The 26,027-nt window shown below is 38.1% G+C and overlaps 1 protein-coding gene across 3 annotated transcripts in view; it reads left to right on the top strand.

Moving 5' to 3' along the window:
* Nucleotides 1-25,511, top strand: part of LOC118785705 (neuroligin-4, X-linked) — a 60,406-nt gene extending 34,895 nt beyond the window's left edge. For all 3 annotated transcript variants that reach the window (XM_036540582.1, XM_036540581.1, XM_036540583.1), the window contains 3 exons: nt 13,935-14,120; nt 18,684-19,473; nt 24,662-25,511. In XM_036540582.1, the coding sequence (XP_036396475.1) occupies nt 13,935-14,120; nt 18,684-19,473; nt 24,662-25,511 (1,826 nt within the window). The remainder of the gene's footprint in view (nt 1-13,934; nt 14,121-18,683; nt 19,474-24,661) is intronic.
* Nucleotides 25,512-26,027: the final 516 nt, after the last annotated feature.

Below are 26,027 nucleotides of genomic sequence, written 5' to 3' on the forward strand. Positions count from 1 at the left end.
TGGATTTGGAATTCTTCCCTACTGGCCTGTATACTTATGGTGACATTAAAGTTAAAGTTAGGTATAAAAGGGTTGCCAAAAGAGTAGCACCACTTTACTAATTACAGGATATCATTGCCCTATTTGAACATGAAAAAAGGGAAGATATCACAGACTTTTTTCAGTTTTTAATCCCATATTTAATTTTTACACTATTACAATATATGATTATGATCTTGGACCCATGCAACTTTGAATTTCCCTTGTCCCTTTTTATTAATCAGAACTAATGTTCATATTAAAATGCTGTTTGGAATTAAATGTATAAGAATGCTTTACAGTTAAGGGACATAAAAGTTAATAGGTTGACATTAATTACTGGGTTATCCTTGCTAAGGCTCATTTTAATTACAATGAGCTGGAATCCGATTAGTTTTTTTTTTTTTTTTTGGATGGATACATATATGGCAGCATTTTAAAAAGACAGTTTATCTTTTCAGTGTTCTCTCTGCTGATTTTAGCCATGCAAACATAAGATAAAAGGCTTTTGAGTGGGTTTCAGATTCTGTAATGTTAAGTACATTCGTATGATAAAGTGAATGGGCTGTCAGGCAGAATGATTGACATCAATAATTAACACGTATGCCGGGTGATCTGAATAGCTTATATGATTCATATCCAGTTGTTCAACTGCTATGGCACAGGCTAAGAGCCTTTCTCAATGGGGAAAACAATGACCATGACTTGAGCCAGCAAATTTGGTTATGAGGAGAGTTTCTTACCCGATCCAGTGTAACTTGATTGTGATGAAACTGATTTCATGACCATGACTTCCAGTTCTCCGAAGTGCATCAGTAAATCCCTGCAAGGACAGTTCCTGTGCAGCATAACCACCACGTGCTTTGAGGTGATGGATCATTTTGCTCTCAGCATTGTTCTGGCGAAGGCAGAGTTGAACATGTTACATCACTGTGCCGTTTCACTCTGCCAGAGTATACTTAGTCAGAGCTTTTATTAAGGAATGGCACGTTGCTGATCTTGGAATTATAACGTGGTAGAGAAGGAGCTGCCGCCAAGCATCTTAAAAAATGTGGTGTTTCCGGGCATTTTTCTATGAAAGGGGAGCGGAAGGAATTTTGATTTCATCCTTTTGAAATCTGAAAGGAAACACAGGTCGGACAAGGCTGTCCACATGAGTTAAACAAGGCTATGAATGGGCTTTGATGGTGATCAGCCCTGTGCAAGGTTTAGGATCATACAGCTATCTGAGATCAGCTTTAGGCTATATGACCACATAGTTTTATGATCTGTATTTGATGCATTAAGTGCAACAGGTCCAATACTACTGCAAATGATAAAAGTGTTCTTCCTTGGTAGAAATGGTAGTAATTGAAGAGGAAACCACAGCTGCCTTGGCTATAGCACATTTGAAAACTAACTTGATGTAGCAAAAATGTTCATTTGCATAATTTCTTCAGGGTAAAAATCCTTCAAAGATGCAAAGCTGATTAAAATATAATGCTGCTCAACAACTGGAGGGTAGAAGGAGCGAGAAAAGTGAGAAATATCAAAGCAACTTAAAATGATAATGATGCAGAAAAATTGGATGAATGTCCAACCAATAATCTAAGATACGCTTTGATCTTTAGAAGACACCCAACAAGAGCAGAAATGTTTGGACTATCCGTGATTAACCCAGCTCAACTGAAATGACTGATTTTTTGTTATATATTCATTTGAGCAAAACTGTTTTCACAAAAAAGTGGAAATGGTCAAATCTACTGTATACCTTAAACAGTCTTTTTTAAAATCTCTCTGTTCTTATAGTGCATTGTTTTTATATATTGTATCACCAGATTTGAAATACAGCCTGAAATTTGTAATTTCAGATAATGTCTTATCTGAAATTACAAATAATACCCCTTGAACTGATATTAAACATATCCTATGTAAATGCATACTGTCAGAAAGCGACTGCAAGCTTGATGTAAAGTCTGTGTAAAACCATGCTGATCACCTCAAAAACACATGAAAAACCTACATGTTGCCGATACATATGTTAATGTCATAAAAAAAGTTCTTCATTAGATCTGTGCATTAGATCTTATAAGAACATACAATGTTAAAGTGTCAAGAAAATTTCCTTGGAAAGTGCATCACTACAATTTGTTCCTGACAAAAATATCCACTAGTACAAATACTTTTGTTTTATAACATCCACTCTGTAAATAAATAAAGCTATTGATGCAAACCTATACATTGCCAGGGAAAAGTCATTTTAAAATGCATATTTTGAAGTTGTGGTACAATAAAAGTCATTAGTGAAAAATTACACTGTTCTCCCATGTCACACTGAGCAAGGTAGCAGAGCACTATATCTGTACATTATTGTTGTGGGTTGAATTATGTAGTGTCACTGAATAACAATGCCATTCAGCTCCGGGTAGGTGGCTGGAATAACCGTTAACACTAATTGGTGATTCCGTCATACATTTCATGGCTTTCTGGAGTCATATGTGCCCTTGTTCGTGTTAAAAAACCACAAGTTTAAAACATGTCAGCTGTTAACTTTTGACTGTCTGCAGTTATTTGACAGTGCTGATGCCTCCAAAAGACATATCCCAAATATCCATATACCAAATAGACATCCCAAGACATATACCAAATATCCCAATGCTTTAACGGGATTCAACCACAGTTTAATTGTGACACTTGTAGACTAAGAGGATTAGTCCATGCTTTGACATGGTTATATATTGACTTACTATCGATCCTTGTGCAATGTTGCTGTAGAGCACTTCACTTAAAATAAACATGCTGAAGTGATGAAATGCTAAGACATGCTGCAAGCCCAGTTCTACCTCCAGGAATGCTTGTCCAAACAATAGTTTGAGAGAGAGACATTATGTTTCATTTTGTCCATTTGAGGCAGTCTGTAATTATTGAGCTACATCTCCACATGATAATCATATGCTTTTAGATGGCATTTTGAAGTGTGGGGATTACTGGAGAGATAATTGGAAATCGTGGCAACTTGACAGGAAGTGAAGTGGCTGCTGGGAGCAGTCTTTTGATTTTTTTGTTTTTTTTTCCCCTCAAAAATCATATGTCTTGATTGTTTTCTAGCAGTATATAATAGTAAAAATTGAAAGAAAGTGAATAATGCAATCCACAGATTATCCTGCTTAACGCTGTATTTTCTACACAGATATATTTTGGCATAATAAGCAGGGTTTATGCGTTAAATGTTTTCCCCTCTTTTTGGACTCTAATACTCTAAAATGTACCTTGGTCATAAAAGTGATATTAATTTCCCCCTGAGGTAATTTATGGTAATCACAGCAATGGCTATGATTCTTACTGCATTTCACACCTTCAATACCATTTTGGGAGGGTGGTGACCATAACCATTTTGGTGGTGATTTTTCAATACCAGCATTTGAGACAGGAATATTACTGTGCCATCTCAAGGTGTGATAGATGTTAGTGAATTCACATTGCTTCGGAGGTGCCTCATTGAAGATGCAGCATCTCTGAACCTGTTGCATTATATTTTTTCAAGGCCTCTGTCTGCATGGGTCAATGCCTCATTAAAGAAAGCAAAACCATGTTTATGCCTGTCTGGAATGAATTGCATAGCAAATGTCCTATGTCACGGGGACTGATTTCAATTAACCTTTATCACGGGCTGTGTAACAGTGATATGATTCATGCTCTGTAGGTGAAGGTCACAGAGACCTCATTTTGTCTGGGTGCTCGACGCCGCCGTTCCATTTGTCAGTGTGTTCAGAGATTGAGGTCTTATTGACATGATTGGCACTGTCACAAATATCAATCAGCTGCTTTCAGGAAACCCGTTTGTTAATGATGTGGCTCAGTGTTGTTACCCCACAATGTTCCATGGGGACTACAGGGAAAGATGCAGTTTTGTTTGACAGGACCATAATACAAAATAAATGCTCAGAATGTCATATCAAAAAATTGGTCCTTTGCTTACATGTTATAGAAAAACAAGCTTCCCATAAAAGGCTCAGCAGTGTTCCACCTGAAACCCTCTGTGACAAACCCAGAGCTAACAAGTCCCACTCAGCTAACATCTACTCCAAAGACCATTCTCTGCTGAGACTCCCAGGCACATTTATATACTGTTAAATCATTTAAATGTACACTCTGGATCACAGTACTTAGAGGAAGTAGCAGAGGATTCCCCAAACGTGGATGCTGAGACTAAATGATTTTGTCACAGCGTTGTGCAGGAGAGTCGAATCTCCTGGCAACAGACTGATTCCCTCCCGCCTCAACAAACCCACCATTCCACTCCAGCATTCCTCTCTCGTTGTCTGCGGAAAGCACTCAACACACTCGCCAGATAACGTTAAGACGTCGGGCAATTACTGGAACACCGACAGCTCATCACAGGGGCTTAGACAGTCATGTTGGGACTGATTTGTGCACTCCAATGGCTTTGGTAGCAATGCTTTGGAAGACAGATGGCATGCGGGCCACCTTGGAGGTCCCCGCAGTGCCCGTGGTGAGCGCGGTGATCACGGGAGAGGTTTAACGCCGTGTGACTCTGATCTGGCTAAGCTCTCTCTTTGTCCCTCGTGCGAGGTTGTGTTAGAGGAGACGATACTCGTGCCACTTCATGTCAAAAAACAAACACATGGCTCCCGGTATCTCTGTCAGGCGTGGGTTAGGGAACCAATCAAATTTGTGTGGTAAAAAAAAAAAAAAATTGTCATGATTAACTCTGGTATGAATCTGAACTGTCAATGAATATGAGTATTTTGTGCTATGTGAGAATTTTCTTTAGTGGATTCAGAAATATCAATATATTTTGAGTACGATGTAGCTATACAAAATATCAAAAACAGCAGGAAAAGGTACAGTATTGTTACCATAGACAGCAACAGTTTGATTGCATAATCAAAAGCTGAAGTTGTTAACATAAGATGCCACAGAACAATGTATTTAATAAAGTCAGTAAACAGGCAGTTGTCTTTCATACGAGGAGACTGTTGCCTAGGCACTGTTGCCGGGGTACTGACTTGGCACTTTGCTTCTCCCAACAATTGTTGGCATCAGTGTCATATGAGCTGCTATGGACACCCCATCTCCATCACTGTCACATGGCAGTGTCTGCCGGAACAACCTGTCATTCCGACAAACATCCAAACCTGTTGTGCAATCTCCAAAGAAGTTCTTGTACTAATTACAGCTCTGCAATCTTGCACACAGCAAAATAGGCAGCCATGGGTAAGACCTCTACAGACAGGGGGCAGAACTGAATCAGTGGTGCACTTTTCACCTTTCAACTTAAAATCTCAAGATGGACCTTAGTTCATATTCAAACTAATTATAAAACGCTTTCCAGAAATGAGTAAAAATATTTAAGCAGATATTGTGTAATGTGCTTAGATGGAGCACAGGCCTTTTTCTATCTATCCTTGACTAACACACTTACACCAAATCACTCCAACGGTTAAAAGAAAGTTCCAGACGATCTGGCCACTCTTTGAAACACTGTACATGGTTTTACATGTGTTCATGCACAAACGTTACATCATTAATGCCTGAACCCACTGGAGCATATTTGTGCTGAGGGACATTTTTTTTTCGTCAGTGTGACTCATGCTTTCCATAGACTTAATGTATCTTAATGGTGAGCCACATGTCCTTGAGAGGAGTGAGCCAGAGAACTCTAAAAGCCCCTGTGTCTGCTTCTGTGACTAACAGTCTCTCTCCTTTAACGAGAAGTGAGGAGCCATCCTGGAGAATCCTCAGGGCCTTCGGCTGTGGGAGATGTGGGTGGCAGCAATGTCGTCGCCCCCCCCAAAAGGCTGGATAATATAATGAAGGCTTTATATCAGGGTCCAGGTGAAAAGAGTTGCTATCCGGCCGAGCCTTAGCATAGAGCAGAGGCACCATCTGGTGAAGGAGGAGTGTGAGGTACGCATGCCTTTAAGACCGGGGGTCAGTGCAAGCCCCACAGGGTCTCCGTCCAAAAAAAGGACATCATCCATCAAAACATATACCCACTGGAATCAGGAAATGGAACAAAAAAACAGCATTCCATCTGTTATGAAGATGAGCCTTAAAGAGACATTTCGCTGATATGTGAATATTTTGTCCTCCGTAATGATGCTGTGCCTCATAACGCATTTGTAGTTATTAATGGGGAAAACACATTGCTTGTATGGATGCTTTATATGTAGAGGGCTGGTGGATGCTTAATCACCAACAGTGCAAGTACCTTGTATGGTTACTATGACCTGACAGGAATATAGTTTGTTTATACAATTTGAGCTGTTACTCATCTCTATGAATGTACTTATAGTAACTTCTGCTTTCTGTACTGTCAGTGGATTCATTCTTTGAATGTGAATCCATTTTAGATATACTGAAGGATTTGCAATGTATAGAAATGTATATAATTATACAAATCTAGATAAATACATACCAGTTTTTTGCTGATAGTCATATTATGTTCAGTCATTTATTATGCCTATTAGCTATAATCTAGATATTTTCATGTAATTAAAAGGTCTGTGGTATTTATACCCTCCATTATCAGAAAAAAATGTGATTGATTCAGTAATTTGAATGTTTTAATACATCATTGAGAACTGAATGAAAATGGAAGTGGTTTTCAAGAAGTGCCTTCTCATTGGTTCAGAATTTAACTGGTGTGTTTGTTGCATGGGAATTGGGATATTTATTTACTGAAACTAGAAGATGTCATTAATATTGTCAATGTTCTCTTCATTCAGTCTTGTGCTCAAAATTGTGCAAGAATCACAAGAATTTGCCAGCTTCCTAATTACTAAATGCCTATCATGTAAAACATAATGTCATTGTCACTATAGAAAGCAATTGACAAACCATAATTACTCATGGGAACTGGAGCAAACAACTGCCCAATGTTCTCTTTTAGATCAGTGTAATTAGTACATACAGCTGTACTGTACATAGATTTCCCAGTGTTTAACTGTTGCACACTACTCTGTTTGGTGGCGGGATTATAACTAACATAGCACCCCTCATTTACTGTCTGTTCCCAATTCACATCGCAGGAAGTCACATATCGAACCAATTCTCAAGCCATTGCAGTTAAGCTGTGTGCTTCTTTTTTTCAGTTGATGCTGTGCAGAGTTACTCATCTTTATATTATGTGTATCAGCAGTTTAGTCAACTCAGAGACTAGGATAAGAAAATCAATTAATTTATAGATCAGTGATTCTGTGTAATAGTATAGATCCAAAACAAATAAACACAATTAAACACACAGACTACTGCTTTGATACTGCTGCTATTGCTATTGCTGCTGCCAGATATTTGGTATTGGTGCATCTTTGTTTTTAAATTGATACTGACAGTGAATTTGAGTTAGAATGTGAGTTGTAGCAATATGATTTCATTAGCAAATATACTTGGATGTATGACATAATTATGTGAAACTGTGTTCCAAATTCAATGTATTGACTTTTTGTTTATTGACTATTTATTGCATTTGGCTTTCAGGCCAATGGTCTGAAAATATAAAATGCAAATTAAAATTAAACTGTAGCTGGGCTGATGTAGTACAGAGATCTTTTTTTAGCTGAAGATAACAGACGATAACATAGGATATATTATATACTCATCCCTTTTTCCACCAAATTTCTCATCTTTGAGATCACATCCAATTATCCATACTGATGTAATACCTTTGACAAGTCCTATAAAAGATTTCAACAGACTCCTGTGCATATATTTGCGGTTTTGTAATACATATAAAAACAAACATGCGTTTTCCCCCTTGTAATTATGTTGCCATTCTTAACTTTTGATCATATGCAGTAATGAAGATGGCTAAAACAGCACTGTAAATGGCCAGATAATACCCATTGTGATAACATTAGCTAATTACAAAAAAGGCAAAAGATAATTTAGCTACCTACTATTAGTTCACTACTGACTTATACTAGGATGTTAAACATGGATTTAATAATTCCTAAAATATTACATATTCTTCAATAAAACAATTATGTCTTACAACTTAATGCCTGTAGGTGGACATTGCGTGAAATGTGCTGCTGTGAGATTAGATCTCCACCTTCATCCTCTGTGTCACAGTATCTTTTGCATAGCCTGTCAGTCCCTATTACCTCCTGGTAGACAGGGTAGCATCTACACTCAGAAACCACAAGTTTTAATAGGAAGTAGTTAGGCTTCAATATGGTGTTGCTACAAGATAAACAGTTGCTGAAGCCATGGCGAGCTTGCTTAGCTTGTGGTGTTATGATCACCAGTAGTATCCACGTGCATGCAGTAATACTTAGAGGAAATTATTTGTGAGAGGATGCAAGAAGTGTATGTTTTTAAACGTGAGCACCATGAACTCTCAGACAGACAGGAATATACAGCTGTTGACAATGTGGTTATTAGTCCTTGCATAATAGCAGAATCTGTTAAGCCAAGGGTACAGGCTGATAAATTGATGGTACATATTACAAAGGAAAATTTGGCAGCAGTATGGTGTAGTGGTAGGTAGCAAGGCTCATAAGGTTGCTGCTTTGATTCCCGGCTAGGGCACTGCTGCTGTACCCTTGCGCAAGGTACTTAACCCAGAATTGCCTCAGTAAATATCCAGATGTATAAATGGATAACGTAAAAAACGAGGATGAAATTCTAACCTATAAAATTCATCTGGATTAGAGTGTCTGCTAATACACACACACACACACTCACACACACACATACACTCACATATACAGTATGTACCTACACCCATATACACATCAGTTTTCTCAAAAAGCCATGTGTTTTCTGCTTGGATTTTGTTTATGCATTTGTGCAGTGTGTATGTGTAGCATGTGGTGTGTGTGTGTGTGTGTTTGTGTAAAAGCCCATGGACGGTGATGACGCTGAGCATAACAGTGGATTAATGAGGAGTTATACAATTGTTCTTTGGATTAACCCTGTAAAGTGTGTCTTGGTACTTGACTTGATTATGCCTGGTACATTGTTGAGTGTGATCCTTTTTATATCTGACCCAAATTGAATCTTGTATGGTATCAGATTAAGGGTATGAAAGTACATATCTGCATTTTATGTTTAAAAATCAAACATCTGTCCGCTGCCTACATCATGAACATACAGAATAACAGTACATACATATATATATCATATTCATTTTTGCTGAAAGCTTCTCTCAAAGAAGCTGCAAAAATGCAAAGCAAAAGAAATGGCAAAATTCAATTAGTTCTGAAGATTATTCAGTGCAGAATCGTGCCTCCAAGCTCAAACTCTATGCTTGACACTCATAAATCCAGCATCAATGTTAAACATTTGGAGGAGGAAAAGGAAGGGCTTCAGCAACCAAATGGTTTTTGTCATAGGGAGAAAATACAGTCAGTGCTGAAGCTCTTGGAGGTGTTGATTTTAAGCCTGTGCGACTTTTGACTTAAAGGCTGATGATGCCAAAGGGATGTCAGAGGAAAAGTTATATTTAGTGGGCTTCCCTTTCCTTACTGTATTTCACCTTGAAACACAGAATCGCTGTCAGCATCATTCAAATATTTCCAGTTGAAATGATCCTTATTAACAGCAGAGGGAATTCTTCTGAGGGAGCAGTTTAATTGAAGTCTCACTGGAAAAATAACATGTGCATCTTTGAACATGAATGCTCTCTGCAGTCCAATCTCACTGACAATTGTAATTTGATTGATTGATAATAATGTAATTCATTAAATAATGTAATTCATTAAATAAGGGGATCAAATAGACAATAAAAAGATATGTCATGATAGCTTGTATTTAGGTTGAGCTATTGTATCAGTGTTTTGATAAAATAATGACAAATCTATTAAAATCTATCTATATCTGTAAATCTATCTCTTCATTTTTAAAAGAAATGTATTTCAGTAATCACATTACTAAATGTTTATTACTGGGATCTCATTGTTTCATTACATTAAATTCCAGGGGCACCATGCTACCATACCATCTATATTTTAGCCTCACCTCACTGCAGTCAAGTCCAGCAGCTTAACCACTTCTCCACACCACTGTCTTGTTTTATGCGGTAGTGCTTTAGAGAACGCAGGATTACCATAATAGACCCATTAGCCCTGTTAATTAAATAATAGCATTCTCTGTGTCGACAGAATGAATGCCTTTAAAAACTTGGCTCTGTCCCCCTTGGACTACCATCGTGCTCTAATTTACTTCAGTCTATCTGGTGCCCTTTTCAGGCAGATGAGTAGAGACGTCTCAGAGCTTTCACCAAAGTGTCAGTTCGATCCGAGTGAATGGCCCCGTTGCCACTGAGACCTTGCGCATTATTGTCTCAAACTGCGGAGCTGTCTTTGTGATACAATGGCCGACCTACATTTTGCCCACAGCTCCCATCATTCCACAGTTAATTTTGGGACGTGAACGGGATTAGTCTGCCTTAGCGTAATGCAAATGCACTGCAGATGGTCTCAGTGATTCACTCTGAGCTGAGACATTGTGAAATACACAGGATTTCATAAGCTTTAGTATAATGGAAGTATGCATGGGTACATATATATATATATATATATATATATATATGTGTGTGTATGTATATATATATATATATATATATATATATATATATATGTGTGTATGTATGTATGTATATAGACTAAACACTAAACATCTAATCATGCCTCACATGGAATACCATAATACCATTTATTTGTCTGATTGATCAGCTCTAATCTATACAGTAGTCTCTCTATGATAGATGAAATATGAAATAACACCCTTGAGGATACTGTCATGATAAGCAGCTATATTATAGAATTGTCAATAATAGCAGTAAGGGAAATATACTTATAAATGCTTTCCTAAGTTATTTCTCCTTATATACCCTGAAAACTCTTACTGTGAATATGAGTATATTATGACTGAGCCTAGGAGCATTTAAAAAAAAAAAAAAAAATACAGCGAAACCACTCTAAAATACAAACTTCAACTTCAAACACAAACATCAAATGTTAATGTCTGACATGTACCGACACCCAATATTTGTTGGAATCCTTCTCAAAGTGACCATGAAATCCATGTAATTTTTTTCTGTAGCTTTCTACCATTTCTCTACACCAATAATGTAAAATTTGAGTTTTTTTTTATGGTTAAGTTCCAAAGCTCCCTCCTGGTGTCCTGCTGCAGCGAGTGGACACCACGCAGGCCCGAGGTCTGTGCAAGCCTGCTGCTTGGGGCCTGTAATCTCTCGCCCAGCTGTCCCCTCTATCCCTCCGTGACAAACTGGATCTGTTGCCTACAAGAGCCAGGGGACCCATTCCTCCCTCATCCGCTTTGTCCCAGGCATCCACGCCAGGCTCTGGGTAGGGCCAATCCAGCTGCCAGCAGCAGGCGTCAGGGTCCAAGTCTTTGTGACTGTGACGACTGGGCACTCGGCTTGCCACGTTCAAACTTGATAATGTATTTGGAGGATCTCCTAATTTGTTATGCAACAAGTTCCCAGTATATGCATGCCAGGGTCTGGCTGCTGATGATGTTGACCAGATCCCAAGATCAGACTATTAGCGCTTGAGACACATTAACCTTCACACTGTGATCTTCAAAGGGACAAAGACACCTTTCAGAACCACAATCCACATTGTTCTTTGTGAATTAGCAAACCTTGTCAGTTGCATCCAGGTTTGTCTTACATGAATCAGACAAAATTCTTTCAAAAGCTTATTGGCTTCTAGAAGGAAAAAGACCAGATTTTAGATGGTTTGTATTTCAGTTTGGTTGTGCTAATCAAATTGTGGATATCGTTTTTGAACCTATTAAAGTCATGTAAGAAAAATTCACAACTGTTTGAGTCAGTTGAAACAATGTATGTCATGGCATGGTTACACCACTAATCCCCACACATTTGTCCCCAATTTTTCCAGGTCCTCTTGTTTGTGAAACGATTGTCTAAAACTCTATTGTGAACAAAAGGATTAGGATTTGGGAGTGGCTTAGAGGGTGAGGGTTGAAACTAACATGAGAGTCATGCCTGTGATAGTGACACATCTGTTGCTGTGAGATGACTTTCAGTTTGACCACTTCTAAAAGGCCTACAATATTTCTGCTTCACCTAAGACAATTTTATTTTTTATATAGAGTGCATCGTATTTGACACCTTCATTATTCTGAATAATTCCTTACTTATATCCCATTAACAGCAAAGATCGAAATTCATATTTAGTACTGTAGACTGAAGGTCTATAGCTTCCCCTCGGCATGTGTAAAGCTGAAGCCATTTTCCCCACAAGGATAATTTACTTCAAATCCCCCTTAATCCAGATTGCATGAATTTATATATTTAATGCCTAATAAAATTTGCTAGTAATTTGTCACAGAGATTAAACAAGCTTAAAATTCTGTACTTCATTTAGGGCCATTTCAAACCTTAGAATCACATATAGCCAATTATATTAGGTCAAAGGTTGAAGTGACTGGCTTCAGTATCATTTAATAATTTCACAAACAGGTGATAAATCTACAGAAGGATTGGATGAGTTCATTGATGAGTATTTACCATCATCTTCCTCAAAGTACAGTTGCCATTAGTCTCAGTTATGCAAGTGTCCATGTAAGAAGCCTGAAAAAATGTTATAGAAGTACAGGTTAATGAAAAATTACATTGCTATTAGATTGGAGATGACCCAGAATCTCACTTAAAGGAACTGCCATCAGAGTTTAAGTGTTTAACTGTATGTGCACAAAGGTTATTTATTTTAAGATTTATTGTTCTTTGATAAAAAGAAATGGAACCCAGTGTTGGTTATTCAGAAAATTACTTCATTAGTACATGTTTAGATGCTATTGTGCTCCAAAATTGAACTTAGAAGGCTATCCCTAAACAGGACATTTGTGTTTTGATAGCGAAACAGCCTGTTAACAGCCTACAGTGCTTTTTCACCAGAAGAGTGTGTTCTTTTATTGCGCGATACTTGCTACTAGGCCCACTTCTCTCTACAGAATCGAATTAAGACGGCGCTGCGAAGTCGTGTGGAGAAGGAGAGAGTGATGCTTATGCGCATTGCAAGCTGCAAAGACACATTGGACACGTTTGATTTCAAGTCGGCAGCAGAGGACTTTGCTGCAATGAAAAAAAGGAGAAAATAAAATGTTACCTGGTAGTCTATAGCTACATTATAGCTATAGGGTACATTTGATGCCATGTAGGCCTAGCCTTTTTTTAAACAGGCTACAGATGATACAGGTTACAGATGTCTCGTAATAGCCTACATTTTAGTGGCTAATGTTGAGGTTTTGCTCAGTCGTTACTGTTTGTTTTGCTTAATCGTTACTGTTCATTAAATAGTCAAACTGAGGTCGTTGTCATTCTTTTGTCAACCTAGGTGTACATTATATTTGCGTTTGTAACATAAGCTATGTTTACATGCACTTTTTTTTTCATATGGAATGAAATGATTCCGATTGATGATTCTGAACGTACTGTTTACATGAAAGTGATCAGATAGTTTGTGTGCTTTTACATGTCACTAGTGTACAATCGGAATAGATACTCTGAAATTCGCAAGATCCCGCATCCAGCATTCCCGCGTAGCCGACTTCAAACATGGACGTGGCATATTTATATGTGTGTGTGTGTGTATGTGAGAGAGAGAGAAAAAATGTGTATGAATATACATAGCATATCATTTACTTCAAATATCACATATAGCACAAACTGCATTGTGACAACATCAAAGGTGAGCATCTGTTGAATGATACCAAAGACTAACAGCAGTCATTGTGTGTTTAAAATGACTTCCAGGGGTTAGACGTATCTATGAAGCATGTAAGTCCAATGTGAGTAAGGTGGGATAAAACTAACCTGACCAAGTCATGTCCTCAAGATAACCTCACTTGCAGAAGTGTTTATTCGGAGAAGACCTAGTGTTTTTTGCTGTAGTAATTCTTTTTTTTCCCTTTCTTAGGATTTCTGAGCACAGGTGACCAGGCAGCTAAAGGAAACTATGGACTGCTTGATCAAATTCAAGCACTGAGGTGGATCAAGGAAAACATCCAGGCATTCAAGGGGGATCCAAAGAGGGTCACCATATTTGGATCTGGTGCAGGAGCCTCATGTGTGAGCTTGCTGACACTGTCTCACTACTCGGAAGGTATGTAGGTGTTCTGCTTTTGCACACACCCTTACTCAGAAGTGTCACAGTTGGAATAATATATAAACAAATACTGATGCTGTTCAATTACAAGAGAGATGTTGGTTCAATATCTATTAAACATAATTTGGTCAGAAGACAAAATTACATACTTTATTGCATAAGAAAAGCTTTATTCCCTTACACAGCTACCACAGAAAGAAAATCACTAGAACCTCATTACAGTTGATTTCTGCAGTCCTCATTCATTAAAAACCTTTTCTCTTGTTTATGATCTCAGACTGTGCTGAGCCTTCTCTTGGTTTAAAGCCTTTGTCATATTGGTATAAAAGGTAGGTTAGGTAGGATGTTATAGCTTGCTTGCCAACCTTTACCTCAGGATAATGGTGAAGGTCTCAGAAAAAAAAAAAGAAAAAAAAGGAGAGGTTTTGGGCTACGAAATTCTACAATCAGCCAGATATAAAATAATTACAAATGGGCTGTTCATATTTAGATAGACACAAGACAAAAAAGTAAATGCGTAAGAAAATTGAAAAGCAACATAGGTTACGATGACACAGCTACCAGCACTTGGAGAGTGTGTCAGCTGGCCATGCAGCTGTTGTGTGGGAGGAAAATTCATAGTTGCTTGTTATTCTTTTGTTTGTCATTAAGGATTGGTCATTAAAATGAGGAAAGAACAGTAACCCCACATTATAAATGAAATGTATTCAAAAGCATTAGCAAGGCTGATCATTGCGTGGTCCCTACCATTTCTTTTTCCTAGATGGAGTGGTAGCACATTTTGTAATTATATCCTTTTTCAAAAACAGTGTACCCATTTTAGAATATTAGTATAGCCAGCCAAGTCACATACCGATTTTTTCCACTTTTGCACAGCAAGTAGAAAATAACACTCATTTTTCCATCATTTTTTACAGAATACATTAAAATAAATAGCATAATTGTTGGAATAATGTCATTTATTTTTTTATGTAGTGACTTGACTATGTATATTGCAATCATGATGAACACATTAGGAAATAACTTCATAAATACATTACTCAACAAAGTTTCTTAAACATCTGCTGCATTATGATTTCCAAAATTAGTTTTGAGAAAGCCTGCACCAATGTCTGGGATAAAAATTGGATATAATGCACTGTGAATTAACATCAAAACACATTTTACTCAAAGAGATGAAACCAGGGGGTGTATAAAGGTTCATCAAGTCATGAAATCATGTTACAGCCACCAGATTTTAATATGACAGGCAAGTGAAGTAAGGCTTCAGAAAGCGGCGAGCATTTGACATTTTGTTCGACCATTTAAAACTTGAGTTTTTTATTCTATCAAGAATAGCATTTAGGAATATAAAGGTCATATGATATCTTCTCAGACAGGGTGCTCAGTGCTGTCTGCTACAGCCAAACACACAACACAGTTGATAAGATAAACACAGTCTTAGACAGATCTCTAAATATCACATAAAGCTTTCTTCAAATTCTATCCTATTGCACTGGATTTTACAGTTTTAGATAACTCCTCAATTAAACAACTGTTTCTTGCAGACAACAATAGTGTCTCAAAGCATTAGTGTTAAAACCTGATAACTTGTTTCAGAATATAAATTTAAAAAGCCACTGTTAGCTCTCCCTATTCACTTTGAAAAGTTACACAATGGATGTTTAAAAACGAGTTAATATACTTCTTGTAAAGAGTACACATACTGGTGAGAGCCTAAAGTTTGCTATATGTACATAGTGCAGTGCAGTTGACCTTTCTCTTTGTGTCCTAGCTGATTTCACCAAAAAGATGCATATTTACTTCCTAATCTCTTGAATTGGCAATGGAATGCAGCCTCAGTTTTGAGATTTTCATTTTACTTTACCATGTTAGCTTTAACCAAATAATACACTGCAGTAAATCCACTAGAAAGAAAGGAGTCTGTTTGTGAGCCCTGGAGGTGGAAATGTCTTTTATCTGTAGGACATAATTTGTCCTGTAGTACCATAAGCATACTTTATGAAGCACTCAAGTAAAACTCAATTTTTATTTTATCACAAAATATTTTCCAAGTCAGATACTACCGACATACTTTATATATTAAAGAAGGTTCAAAGTTGACCCCAGAGGAGATGATGATGGTGCACAAGCATCCTTTTTAAATCATCTTCAATGAGTCATTGTGGCCTCTAAACACAGCATATAAATAGAATGTGTCAAACAGCCATACTTGCCTGCCTTGCTCCAACCCTTGTTCACTCCTAAAATATTGGGTATTAATGTTTTCTTCTGTGGAAATATTAAGATTTGTTTGTATTGCTTGTTTTTTTTTCCTTCTTTCTTCTTGGGTAACTTTACAACATCAAGTTAAGAGTGAACTCGGATCAGAGTAAGTTATATCACAAAGTAATGTGAAGACAAATAATGTAAAATAAGATATAATTGTGGAAGCTGGAAAAAATAAAATTACATGTTGGCAATAGTTGTATTGCCTGTACACTGTAGGTATTTTTTTATGTTGCCAAATACAGTGGTATGGAATGGCTGCACAGAGGAGATGCAAATGAAAAGCCAGTTCTGTGTTTTACAATATAGTTGCCTCTAAAAATGATTTTTTTCTTTAGCCTAAGTCATCAGATCATAGTGGAGAGAGGTTGTGAGCAGCTGGATATATAACTGCAGTATATTTAATGCAGTGGAGATCTATGGTCTATGTATCGCATCAATTAAGAGCATTCTGGTGTTTCATCCATACATTTTTGATTCACCTGAATGGAGTAAGGCTTATACAACAGAAGTTAGTGGACACGTTAACAAACTTTGAATCGTACGGAATAGTAAACAGTATAGAAGTGTGATTCTGTGTCTTGAAATATATCATAAACTCTTAATCATAAACCACAGGAACATGTGCGCAGGAGCAACAGCAGTCAGTGATAAAGAGTGTTCCAGTTGTGTGTCCTCATGAGAATAAAATGGACAATTCATACAGAGATTATGACTGCATTTATGTGGAAGATCTATATTTTCAGGTTTGACATGTGTGGCATGGGGTGGAATAAATGTAATCAGAAAGAAAGCTTCTTGTTACATGTGTGACTCTGTTTGAAGGTTAACCCATGAGCCCGATCGGGTAACCAGAGGTAAAGATTAAGTGACTGGCCATATTTTTAGTCGGTTTTAATTATTACTCAAGTAGGAAAGTGATAGCGCTGAAGATGAAGTGAATGAAAAATGACGCTGGCAGCTTTAAAGAATGAATAACTGACTTGCATTTGCATAGCAGCATTCACAGAGTGAAAGTGACAGTGAAGAGGAGTGACTCACCTCAACCACCACCAATGTGTGGTTCCTAAATGGATGGTATATGGCAGCCATTTTGTGTCAAAACACTCACCACACATCATCTATGGTGAGAGAAGATTTGCTACAGAGGTATTAGATGGCCTGATTTAGAGAGCCAGGTATGGCCAGGGGTATGGTCCAACACAAAATATACATAGGCAGTATAGGAATGGAGAAAGAAACACCCTGTTACCAACTACAACTTCAGAGGAGGACAGCAAAGCAACTGAATATCTGGTCATAGTACAATATTGGTGGTATCCCATTACTGCACTGGGACATTGTTTTTTTTTTTTCTACTTTGTCAATAGGGAACACTGCTTTCCACTGGCCAAACATCCCTCCTTACCTCATGGTGATAGAGGATAAAGTGTATCTGTTGAAAGGAAAAAATAAATGGTGATAATGAAAATTAAAGTAAAAGAATTAGGACAGTCAATGGATTGTGTGAGTTGTAACAGATTATATCCTTTTGTTTTCTTCATCATGTACAGATCTGTGGCAGAAATTCAAATGGCACGTTCCTTGGTACCTGGCAGTGATACATTTTTATTTCACATTTTAAAATACCTTGCATTACCTACATGTTTAATGGCAGCTTTCAAACTGTTGAACTAAACTTAAAATGTCTGCAGTTTTTTGTCTGCCCCTTAATTAGTCTTTTCCTTTTTTAGGTAAAATACATTTTATTCTGAATTAAATATATACAGACATAAACAGTGGTCTTTCACCACTCCAGAACATCCACTCACTCCCTTTACTTGTTGACATGTGTCAATATTGCCATGTGTGCAGATGGACAGTTGTTGGATGACAATTTATACTGGGGATAATGTACAAAAGGTCCTGGAGGACAAATAGACCCAACAGAGACCATGGACCTTCCACATGATAGCTCCCCCATGGCCCCAAATGTGGGTTGTGGCTGTCAGTCTACAGTATGTAGTTATGTGTTGTATTGTACTGTGCCTTTTTAGAAATAAACATCTTTTGAGGATAGTACAAGAACTGTAATTAACTTTGTCAATATCACAGTTCTCAATCAAAAATAATTAAAATTATTTTATGATAATATAAAACAAAAGACCAGGAAATACTGAGGAAAACGAGATTTGCATTTTGATGCACATTTGCTTGTTTTCACATTGAAAAAAGTAACAAATGAATAGCAGAAATTCTTTTTGTATATAATTTTAATATCAGAATTTATGTTTTAATTCTTTTGTTTCTCAGATCTTTTCCAGAAAGCCATCATACAAAGTGGGACAGCACTGTCCAGCTGGGCAGTCAACTACCAGCCAGCCAAATACACACGGATGCTGGCGGAGAAGGTTGGCTGCAACATGCTGGACACCATTGACTTGGTGGAATGCCTCCAGAACAAGAACTACAAGGAGCTCATCGAGCAGAACATCACCCCGGCAAAGTACCACATCGCTTTCGGGCCTGTCATTGACGGGGATGTAATACCAGACGACCCGCAGATCCTAATGGAGCAGGGGGAGTTCCTTAATTATGACATCATGCTGGGGGTGAACCAGGGAGAGGGATTTAAGTTTGTGGATGGCATTGTGGACAGTGAGGATGGCGTGTCTGCCAATGATTTCGATTTCGCGGTGTCTGACTTTGTCGATCACCTGTACGGCTATCCAGAGGGGAAGGATACCCTCCGAGAGACCATCAAGTTCATGTACACGGACTGGGCCGACAAGGAGAATCCGGAGACGCGCAGGAAGACACTGGTCGCACTTTTCACAGATCACCAGTGGGTGGCGCCAGCCGTGGCTACGGCAGATCTACACGCTCAGTATGGCTCTCCCACTTACTTTTACGCATTCTATCACCACTGCCAAAGTGACATGAAGCCCAGCTGGGCTGACTCAGCGCATGGGGATGAGGTTCCTTACGTCTTTGGGATCCCGATGATCGGGCCCACGGACCTCTTCAATTGCAACTTCTCCAAGAATGACGTCATGTTGAGCGCAGTCGTCATGACCTATTGGACCAACTTTGCCAAAACAGGGTAGGTTCCCTTTTTTTAAAACACTTGAGTAAGCATATTGATAGGTGAGGGATACATTGCTTAAGTATTTAGGTACTTTTCAAGATAAAGGAAATTGTTGAGGCATACCTTAATACATTTAGTGGTATGAGTCATATTCTTAATATTCTATGCCGATTTTAATATTTTCATATTGTGATACATTACAGCCACATCACACTATTTGTATATACAGTTCAAAAGCCCATCAACAGTATAGAGTTTAGGAAATCCCTTCATGGCAACAGTGAAACAAACTAAACAAACTATATACAGTACTGTAAATGAGGATAATTTCACAAAGAAGCAATAGTTTGGGATTACCGAAGACTACATAGGCATCTTGTAGATGCTGTCAATCACAGTCATTAGCAACACAAGTATAAAGCCAGTGATTCAAAAACAGAGCATTGCTCAAAGTTGTGCCAAAGCCTGTTTTCAATGATGATTCTCACATTGTGTGCAACTCAGTAATTCATTTGATTCATTTGTGTTTCTTCTTGTTCATAACTTAGAAATCAGAATGCGTATTTGAAACCTGGTAGCAATAAAATACATTAAAAAGGTGAATTAATACATGTTTGATATACTATGATGAACTTGAAAATGTTCAGGCATGGCACTGCAATATTGGCAGTATGCCAATAGTGCTAAGTGCATCAGGAAAGCTTTAAAGCTTTATCAGTTTACAGATAGACTGCACTTTTCTTTGGTGATTGCTTCACTTTCACAAAGTGCTTCAACAGTCCTGCCTTTGTCAGACCAGTACAAATGTTGGTAGAAACTTTTTTGTAAAAATCGTTTAAATGCAGCCAAAACAAATACACCATTTCAAATGAGTGCTTTTTGAAAGTCAATCCAGTCCAATCTCCTCCATCGACTCCTTCAAAAAGATGAATTGAGAAGTCAGGAGATGTGGACTTATCATTAGTTCACCAATTAAAGCTTTCCTCTGTCTGCTGGGATTCTCACTGAACCAGAGTCTCACTCACAAGGTAGATGAAAGGGCCTCCTTTCAGAATGCTGATAGCCAATGTGTACCCTCCAAAGGCCTACTATAATGCAGCTCTGATCCACCAAAAAACATGGAAATTAATCATGTCAGTCAAAGCAAAATTTGATGCAGAAGCTGCCACTCACCCATACTAGCTCATTAGAACTAAAACTGAGGCTAGCAATAAATCTATTCAATTACAGCTTGCTGGCTTGAAATGAAACATAAATTCAAAGATCATTGATGAGGACAGAAAAGGAAAAAGAGACACTTTACCCAAGAAATCAATGCCAAACGAGCATGTTCTTGGGCCACATGGGAAATGCTTTGTTATAAGGCACTGCTGTATGAAGGTAAGATACTGATGCCAAAATACAACTGAAGTATGGAAGGAAATGCACACAGCTCTTTACAAGCAATACAATAGCCATAAGAATATAGATTTTTAGAGTGGCTATTGCATTTTTTTTAACATACTGATTTGGCATATTTAGGATGGCATCTGTGCTACATATTAGACTGTCATTTTGAATCTCAAGATCAGGGACAGATGTAGTGTGGTGGTCTGGCTTCCTCTCAGTGACCCCCACCCCCCCCCCCCCCCCCCCCCAATTCAACCCCCAAGCCCAATCCATCTCAGTTCACTGGAAACCTATATCATATGTGTGAACAAATGCAATTTCAACACAGTCAGGCCACCCAGGGAAAAAAAAACACGAAGATAATGCTTCGCTTTACACATTGCCACTGCTGCCCATCACCCGATGTTGCATTAGAATTCCTGTGTGTCAGGTGTCAGATGACTCGTTTCTGTTCTGCATGCAGCCCGAGTTTTAGTCTCCTGTCATTGGTGGCAGTTTGAGGGTCATAGAATTCCATGACGTTGTCTCTCACCTCTGCTATCAGTGAAATTGCATCACCAATGGCGTGAAGTGTCTACATTTTATTTTTGTCAGAGAGGACGGTCAGCTTGGAAAATGCTTGAAATAAGATTTCAGTAGATACAAATTTTCATCATAATAAAAAATAATATATGTAATTTGTCTCAATATTAATTAAATTGATTGAAAAAATAATGGGAATACACAAGGAAGATTTGTATTCAGGGAGGCATTCAATCAAAGTAATTTGATATAGGTATATTTGATATAGACCTTACAGAAATTGTCAAAAACTACATTACAGAGGAAATTCACATGGACAGTTCAGATTCAATGCTTTTGCAGAAGAGAGTAAATGTCCTGAAATGATAATCGAGATCAAGGAGGTGTGATCAGTCTCTAATGATTTGAAGGAATCTCTTTCCATTTGTGTAGATATTTCAGGGGAAAACAGCCACACAACTGAAAATGCCGGGGATTAATAGATAAGTGGTGAGAGTCAGAAACAAGATACAGTGTGAAACACTACTGCACTGATATGCACTTATCAGAGGCTGTGCCTCCTATCATTGATCCTGAGTTGAGCAGGTGTTGATATGGATGGAGGATCCTGATGGTAGGGACCTATAAGAAAAGGCCAGGACAGAAGATAAGGGAACTACATTACATAACATTTACGTTTGCTTAGTGCTGTCATCCACAGCAACTTTCACAGTTTACAAATCATTTCTTTATGTAGGTGGGTATTTACTGAGGAAATGTGGGTTGAATGCCTTGCCCAAGGAAAAACATCAGGGCCCTTTTCGGGAATTTAACCAGTACCACAGCTTATCACATATACTCATCAGATCCTAACAGGGGAGAGGATGAAGAAAGGCTGGGACAGATAATATGGTCATTTTTGTGGTTAAAAGCCACACAGCAGCATTCTGAACTGGAACTAGAGAGAAGATAAAGTAACATTTCAATTGCCAGTAAGGCATTGCAGTAATCTCTTCATGAGGAGAAAAAGGTATGCACAGGTTTCTCTGCATGTTTGAGACATACCTCAGGAATTGCATCGGTATGATGAAAAAGCTGTTCTGGTTGTTTTGCTTGGTGCTTCATGGTGGGATCTAGGTCTGAATGTACAAGATTTTTGACTTCTCCTTTTAATGTTATAGCAGAGCAGAACAAATTGTGATATCCCATGATGGAGTCACCTGAGAACTATATTTTTCTTGTTGTTTTGTTAGAGTTAATAGCAGTGTAAACTGATACATGTTTCTGACTAACCTGGCTTAGGGACAAAATGCAGAGGGGAGGACGTGAAGGCCCGAGAATAGAACCTTGTCAGATTAAGAATATTTTAATCAAGTAAGGTTAGCGTAAACGTCAAAAACAGAGCTCTATCTGACAGATATAATCTCAGCCATAAAAATGCATCCCCTGCTAAGGATTTTTACCCAATATAGAGAAATTTGAAGAGTGGTGGTGACCAAAAATATTACATTAAAAATAGAATGGCTAACACAGTGCTTTGCAAGCTTTGATGGAATAGGATCCACCTATTACATTTACATTTTACATTTTTGAACTCCAGGGGGTATTGATAAGGATGGATCTGTTTTTTTTTTCACTTTGTTTTGTTTTGTATGTTTTATTTTCTTCAAGCAGCTGTGGATTATGTTTTTTGACTCAACAATGCTAGGAAAGTAATTTGTGCAATTTTTGAATATTGTCACTCCATGCTTTCAAGAATACTTCCAGTGTAGCTGCTGTCCATTTCAACTCGAATATGTGCCCTGGCTGTTTAATTAAACTAGTTCCCACTATGTTATGGGTATTTTGTTCGGTATCATTATAAAATATACTCATCGCCTTATGTCTGGTTATTAAATGGTTGCATAAGTTACTGGGCAGGACCTTGATTTACAAACCTAAACCTAATAAGAAGCTTATGAGATGCCCCGCTATACTGTATATGATACAATACTTCACTAAAATAATTAAATGAAATAATTATTTGACTTTCTTTGAAGACTGAATCCATTTCCAGATTCCATTGAACTGTAACATCACAAGTATATCAACCAATTGTTGCATATTTTAAATTATTTGTAGGCTTAGTTATGTTTTTATTGTTGCTTCAGAAATATTTAAAATATATTTTAACAAGGTTTCTATACTGTGACATATACAAAGAGAAGCTAGTCATAGTGTACATCTTTCTTAAGGAATGAACAACACTTACATTACTGGAGTTAGAAACTGGGTTTAACAGTATAAATCTAGCAGCTAATATGAACAGAGGGACCAGTAGTCTGGCTCCATAAATTATGTATTTCATCCATTGGTCCTAATGCATGTCTAATCATGTTTTTTGAACATAGAAAGGAATATGAAGCAATTACATAAGTATACATTATCACAGCATACTTTACTTTGTCTTATTATATGTGTGATCAACGGACTGTTTAAATGAGCAAAGATTTTATACATTTTGGTGTTGATCCTTGTTAAGGACCCATCTCTCCCCCATTTTCATCTTTTGGGCTAGTTCTATACATATTTAATGTAAAACAGAATCAATGTATTCTGTTTTTCTTTCATTAATGGTGCCTGCAGCTGAAATTCATATTTTGATTACATTCCTTTGCTTTTATATTATTCCTCAAAATGAGTTTTCAATCCACCATGCTGTGAAGAAGCTTGAGGTTGAACACTTTCTTTGTAGAGCACGTTTATGACAACTTTTCATTTATCATTTATGTATTGTTAATTTAGTAGGCTTCCATTACAAATGACTACCCTTTACCTTGCTTAAGGGTATAATGGAAGCATAGGACATAGTTTGAACCTGCAATCTTGTAAGTTAGACGTTTGGTTCACCAACCACTACTGACAAGTGATAATGATTTAGCCTGATCACTCTGCTCCCTGAATGTACATTTATGTACATATAGCTAAATTGGCTTTTGGTGAGTTTTAATGTGAGCTTTTTTAAAAATTAAAATAATAGCAAAGATTGTGTAATACTCATTTTTGTCACATTCATTCTAAGACACTTAGGTTCACATTCATACCAAGACCATTAAATCAACAATAGATCTGTACAAGACAGTACGTTTTTGTCAGTTATATCTTTATTTTGTTGTTATATCTTGTAAATATTTCCAACTGAATGCTGTCCTAATTAGTCTTAGTGAAGACTGTGCACACAGACGACTTCTGTAATAATCATTGTAGAGGTATGTTTGCATAGTAAAGTGTTAACCTATTAATGCAAGTGGCTTTTTTGCTTATTTCATTTTAGAGACCCAAATCAGCCAGTTCCCCAAGACACAAAATTCATCCACACAAAACCAAACCGCTTTGAAGAGGTGGCCTGGTCCAAGTACAACCCGAAGGACCAGCTATACCTGCACATCGGGCTGAAACCCAGGGTCCGGGACCACTACAGAGCCACAAAGGTGGCCTTCTGGTTGGAGCTTGTCCCGCATTTGCACAACATAAACGAACTGTTCCAGTATGTATCGACAACAACCAAGATTCCTCCTCAGGACACAACCCCATTCCCGTACACCAAACGTTTCCCAGGGAAAACGTGGCCTTCCACCACCCGCCACCCCATCGTCCCTCCCGGCAATACCAAGCAAGTGACGGACCAACATAAAACAGGAGATCCAGATGAGACGACGGTAATTATTGAGAACAAGCGGGACTACTCCACGGAGCTCAGCGTGACCATCGCGGTGGGCGCCTCTCTGCTCTTCCTGAACATCTTGGCTTTCGCCGCACTTTACTACAAGAAGGACAAGCGCCGGCACGAGTCCAACCGCCGGCCAAGCCCGCAGCGGAACACCGCCAATGACATTGCCCACATCCAGAACGAAGAGATCATGTCCCTGCAGATGAAGCAGCTGGAGCACGACCACGAGTGCGAGTCGCTGCAGGCCCATGACACGCTGAGGCTCACCTGCCCCCCGGACTACACCCTCACGCTGCGCCGCTCTCCGGACGACATCCCGCTGATGACCCCCAACACCATCACCATGATCCCCAACTCCCTGGCCGGGATGCAGCCCATGCACACCTTCAACACATTCAGCGGCAGCCAGAACAGTACCAACCTCCCCCATGGACACTCTACCACGCGAGTATAGCTCTCTGCAAGCAAAAAATGCAAGCCTGGGAGCTGCTACATGAAATGTTTAGGAAAAAGAAAAACAGATAGTGTTAACTTTCCCACTGAGACTGATCACAGAAGATAAGATACTATTTTGTTACTGAGCCTTCTTGAAATATATCGGAGATGAACTCAACTTAACTGTGAAATGTGAAAAGTGAATGTCACTATAGTAATATTCATTTCAGATCTAAACTTCTGGAAGGATCAAACTTAAGTTCAGCTAAAGAAAAATGAGAACTGAACATTTTTTTCACTTCAAAAACACTGGCATAGAAGACAAATACATAAAATATATTTGTGTGTAGCAAGTGATAACAAGGTAACTAAAAGCTTTGTATGTGCCATACATTGTATGCCAAGAACAACCAACGAGTGTGAGAAGTTTTCTAAAGGGAAGTCGAACAATTTGAATTTAAGGGACTATGCAGTGAAATGGTGGAGATCAAAGCTAAGTCTGATTTTCCCAGCCTGAATTGTATTTATGAAACTT

This window comes from Megalops cyprinoides, chromosome 11 (genome assembly GCF_013368585.1).
Source record: "Megalops cyprinoides isolate fMegCyp1 chromosome 11, fMegCyp1.pri, whole genome shotgun sequence".
In the NCBI taxonomy this organism is placed as follows: Eukaryota; Metazoa; Chordata; class Actinopteri; order Elopiformes; family Megalopidae; genus Megalops; species Megalops cyprinoides.